Genomic DNA, 3482 nt, shown 5'->3' on the forward strand with positions numbered 1-3482 from the left:
TAACCCAAAAAAACTATAAAAAAATAATATTTAAATGGATTAGCAAATAAATTTCACATTTTCATACCACTCCCATCCCCAATAAAATTTAAACATAGAAAATTTCACCTTTTCACTTTCAACCACTTTCATTTTACACTTTTATTCATATTAAAATTATGTGATGGTTTATGAAATTTTACCATTGAATTCTTGTCATTGTTATGTAAATCATTGTCATATGGATGGTTTTTCTGATGCATCAAATTATATCAAGCGTAATTTCATTTTAACAAACAAAATTTTATATAAAGTGTTTTTCTTTTAATATTAAATGGAGTTGTTTATAATGCGACTTTTTGGAAATTTCGGTGACGGAATCTGCCGGAAGAAATTGAGATTAAATCATGATTTGTTGTAGTTAAAATAGTTTTTTAGCTGCATATTTGGATTCAGCACCCTGAAAAACCCCTGGGACGCTTTGATTGTGCAAAAACTAGCTATCAAACTTGCGATTCCAATAAATTGCTGCCGGATTTTCACCGAGAAAACCCGCCAGAAAAACTTTCAAAAAATCGCGTTATAAACAACTTCATATTAAATAAATGAAAGTGTATTTTCAAAATAAAGTGTAATCTTTATTTCAACGAACAAAATCTTATATAAAGTGTTTATTTTTAAGGTGATATAAAGGAAAGTTTGTTTTTTCATTTTTAACAAGCAGGCCATAAAGGTGTGTTGTAAAGTAATCATCACTTCTGGATATCGATGATTATTTGTGGACCATGACGTCACATTCAACGTGTGGAATATCTGAAAACAAATTATTGTCATCTTCCATCCTTTTCTCGATTCATTGAATCCCATATCATCATTAATGTCAACTAAGTTGGATTCCACTCAAATGTCCAATTTGCTCACTCAATAACGGCAAAAAGGAAAATGTAAGGTCACCTTAGAAGAGACGTCATAACTTCCACAATGAGAATCATTCAAAGTGGGCAACAGAACATCAGAGGAAACAAAACCGCAGCCAGTTGTGTGAATCACGCAAAATAGTCGACACGCCGTGGTCCATGAATTATCCGCAATTCCATAGATTTTGGTTAAACCTCTTAAAGCCACTCTGGTTTGCCGATCAGCCCTAGAAACCAGCTCGTGGTTTCTCTGAGTTCGGTGGATACCCTCCCCTATATATAGACATTAATATTTTCCAAGTTTCCAGTATTCTGTTGCATAGAATTTTTTATAAATTTGTCTGAATTCGAGACATGGGGAGTTGCGTTTCTTCAAATGCCACTTCTTCCGTGGCATCTACTGCAAAACTCATATTGATTGATGGGAACATCCAGGAGTTCTCTGAAGAGGTGAGATGCCAAGAAATTCTGCGAGAATATGAGGGCCACGTCATCTGTAACTCAGATGGCCTTTACGTTGGTCAAAACATCTCCCAGGTTCTGGGCGATGATGATCGATTGGAGATTGGGCAGCTTTACTTTCTTCTTCCTCAGCGGAAGTTACAATTTTTGTTGACAAATTCAGACATGGCTTCTCTTCTTTTCAAGATTAGTGCTGCGCTATCAAAAGACAAGAAGAAGGCTAACAAGAAATCAAAATTATCATGTGGGTTTGGTAAAGCTAAAGCGGAAGGGCAGCCCTTGTTCGATATTCATATTCAACATGATGAATTTGGAAAGGAATACCACTATTCCTCCATTTGTTGTATGTACAGGGGCGGGAATATTCCAACCTCAAATCCAAGAATTAGACGGCTAACCCAATACCGGGCCAAGTTGGAGACTATCGCTGAGACTTCGTGATCGATGGTAATTGTGGTTTTCCTGTGACTAACATTCAAAAATCAAGAAAAGAACAATGGTCTGCTTTACATATCTACTTCATTTACAGCCATAGTTTCGGCTTCTTAATGATTGGGGATGCATTGTTATGGTGGGAATTGAATATAAGAGTGACAGGTAAATCTCTATGACTATATCATAGAATGTCACAGAAGTTTGTGAGGAACGCTGTTGCATTGGAATTTGGATGGCATTCACATACGGGTGGGAGCCAACTGGAACCAAAGAACTCCAAGAAAGCCAGTCTGGAATGTTGATTACTCTCGAGGCCATCAATTGCAACATGGCTTTGCACAATAATGCGATTCCATGCGTCTGTTTTGCAGCATCCACTAGAGCCAAAAGCCTCTCAAAATCCAAGGGAAAATTATGTGACTATCAACAGAGATGTAGACTGCAGGAACACTCAAACAGTGATCTGAAAGATCAATAGCGCTGACGATGCCAAAAGCTGAAGCAGGAAGGAGTTTCACAGACTAACTGGTTTGAATGAAAAATGAGTAGTTACTGAAAATGTAAAGCCACTTTGGCGAATTTTATAATGCAAATTGCAATTTAGCAAATTTGATTGTAATAAGGTGTGCAAAATGCCACGAACACCTATTGTACACAGTCGTTTATTCCAAAATTCTCAATTATGGTTTCGATAGAATGCGTTTTTTTAGTTTAGATGTAAAATGGAGGTATCACAAACTGTTTTAAACATTTTTATTATAGGTAATAAACACTATAATTGTGTAGTAATTGTGTCATTTTGGCTATTATAGGTTAATATGTGAAAGATTAGGTAGAGGAGTTTTCCTAAAAATGTCAGTTGGGGAGATTAAATCACACATTTGACTTCAGCAACAACCACAATAAAACAAAGCTAATAACTTAAGCAAATTTATCGCACAAATAAAATTACCAAGTAAAACAAAAGCTTTTACTATGATTTACAATTCACCACCCAACAAAACAATAAAACAAGGCTAATAACTTCAGCAAATCTATTGCACAAATAAAATTACCAAGTAAAACAAAAGTTTTTACTGTGATTTACACTTCACCATAAGTTGGTGAGTAACTCAATAAAATCATCGTAAAGCAAAAATTCGTACTTTGATTTACACTTCACCAAAGAGTTGGTGAGTAACCAAATGGGAATACGCCCACCACAAATTGCTCCAAGTTTTTCTCCTCTTTTTCTTTGAGACTTACACCCTATAGTAAAATTAAAGACATCTACAACATGCATGTTTGATTAAAACATATAATTTTAATATTTTAATACATGACAAGACAAAATATTTAAAACTTATGATGGGCATTTGTTGAAGATAACGGAGAATATCCTAGAATAGGTAGAGTTGGTTCATGTAACTTCAAGATAGGAATTAGTTTCTATTTCTTAGGATGTTGTTCTTAACTTCCCTAAAACCATGTTTTCTATTTAATGTGTAATGTGGATGAACAATGTAGAGCATTCTGCAGAGTGAGAGGCAGAGTCTCCTGGTTCAGACTCTCTTTCGTAGAGTTGATTAGTGGGTTTTATTTTATTAATACAAACATTGCCATTTTTATCATGGTATCAGAGCGTGAGGGCTGAGGAACCTGTACGCTGGCTGGTGGGTGGTTCTTTGAACGGAGATCATCGCACTTGTG

General features: G+C 35.5%; 1 protein-coding gene across 1 annotated transcript; it reads left to right on the forward strand.

Annotated features, from left to right (window-relative positions):
• The first annotated feature begins 1250 nt into the window (after positions 1-1250).
• On the forward strand, positions 1251-2323 carry LOC149198287 (uncharacterized). The gene has a single exon (XM_089404111.1). It carries the CDS (start codon positions 1251-1253, stop codon positions 1797-1799), a length of 549 nt encoding a protein of 182 aa, XP_089260237.1. The 3' UTR covers positions 1800-2323.
• Positions 2324-3482: the final 1159 nt, after the last annotated feature.

This window comes from Pinus tabuliformis, chromosome 2_2 (assembly GCF_031772625.1).
Source record: "Pinus tabuliformis cultivar Carrire ecotype Pingquan chromosome 2_2, CPIR1, whole genome shotgun sequence".
Classification (NCBI taxonomy): Eukaryota; Viridiplantae; Streptophyta; class Pinopsida; order Pinales; family Pinaceae; genus Pinus; species Pinus tabuliformis.